General features: G+C 41.5%; 1 protein-coding gene across 1 annotated transcript; it reads left to right on the top strand.

Annotated features, from left to right (window-relative positions):
* Positions 1-223: 223 nt before the first annotated feature.
* On the top strand, positions 224-1,177 carry LOC125176727 (olfactory receptor 8B12-like). Its single transcript, XM_047878529.1, has one exon. It carries the CDS (start codon positions 242-244, stop codon positions 1,175-1,177), a length of 936 nt encoding a protein of 311 aa, XP_047734485.1. The 5' UTR covers positions 224-241.
* The last annotated feature ends 210 nt before the right edge of the window (positions 1,178-1,387 follow it).

Here is a 1,387-nt window from a genome sequence, read left to right as displayed (position 1 = left end):
AGACCACCTGAGTTCACCTCCTGCTGTAACTTAGTAGCATCAGGACTTGTGCAAGTCACTTAGGTCCAGTGTCCTCATCTGTGAAATGGGGATACTCATAATGCCACACAACATTTAGAACAGTGCCAGTAAATGTTCCCATTCTTGTCTTCTCCATGTCAGCCCCTTAAATTCCATGGTGTGTGGCTTCTCTCTGTCTCAGTGACTCTTCTTTTTCCCTTACAGACTCTCCTAGAGGAGAATGGCTGCAGATAATGCCTCCTCTGTGACAGAGTTTATCCTCGCAGGCTTAACAGATGAGCCAGAACTCCAGATGCCCCTCTTCTTCCTGTTTCTAGGTTTCTACATGGTCACTGTGGTGGGGAACCTGGGCCTGATAACCCTGATTGGGCTGAATTCTCACCTTCATATTCCCATGTACTTTTTCCTCTTCATCTTGTCCTTCATAGATTTTAGTTTCTCTACTGCCATCATCCCCAAAATGCTAATGAGTTTTGTCTCCAAGAAGAACATCATTTCCTATGCAGGGTGTATGACTCAGCTCTTTTTCTTTTGCTTTTTTGTCTTTTCTGAATCCTACATCCTGTCAGCGATGGCATATGACCGCTATGTCGCCATCTGTAAACCACTGCTGTACATGGTCACTGTGTCTTCTCAGGTGTGTTTACTCCTTTTACTGGGTGTCTATGGGATGGGGATTTTGGGAGCTGTGGCCCATACAGGAAATATATTATTTCTGACATTTTGTTCTGACAACCTTGTTAATCACTATATGTGTGACATCCTTCCCCTCCTTGAGCTCTCCTGCAACAGCTCTTACATAAATGTACTAATTGTCTTTATTGTTGTGACCATTGGCATTGGGGTGCCCATTGTTGCCATTTTTATATCTTATGGTTTCATTATTTCTAGCATTTTCCACATTAGCTCCACTGAAGGCAGGTCCAAGGCCTTCAGTACCTGCAGTTCTCACATAATTGCAGTTTCTCTTTTCTTTGGATCAGGAGCTTTTATGTACCTCAAGCCACCTTCTATTTTACCCCTTGACCAGGGGAAAGTGTCTTCCTTGTTCTACACCATTGTTGTGCCAATGTTCAACCCATTAATCTACAGTCTGAGGAATAAGGATGTCAAAGTTGCCCTGAGGAAAACTGTGGGCAGAATAACCTTCTCTTGAAAAAAATATTAGAAATTTAGATAAGTGATCCAAGGATTTTTTTTTTATTGGAGTGTTTTTATTACTATTGTTATGATTACTTTTTTCATTGAGGACTCCAAGCACCAGTGCTTTCTTTCTGTACTATATGGTAGAGGAAATTTTAACGTTTTTTCCCCAATGGATTGATTCTCCCTTACCCTAATCCCCCAATTTTTCCTTCTTAATTTT

This window comes from Prionailurus viverrinus, chromosome D1, assembly GCF_022837055.1.
Source record: "Prionailurus viverrinus isolate Anna chromosome D1, UM_Priviv_1.0, whole genome shotgun sequence".
In the NCBI taxonomy this organism is placed as follows: Eukaryota; Metazoa; Chordata; class Mammalia; order Carnivora; family Felidae; genus Prionailurus; species Prionailurus viverrinus.
Note: the sequence above shows the minus strand (reverse complement) of the source record. Positions and strands in the feature narration are given on the sequence as shown.

Coding starts and splice junctions, on each gene's coding strand:
- LOC125176727 (XM_047878529.1), top strand. CDS start 242: ATGGCTGCAGATAATGCCTCCTCTGTGACAGAGTTTATCCTCGCAGGC.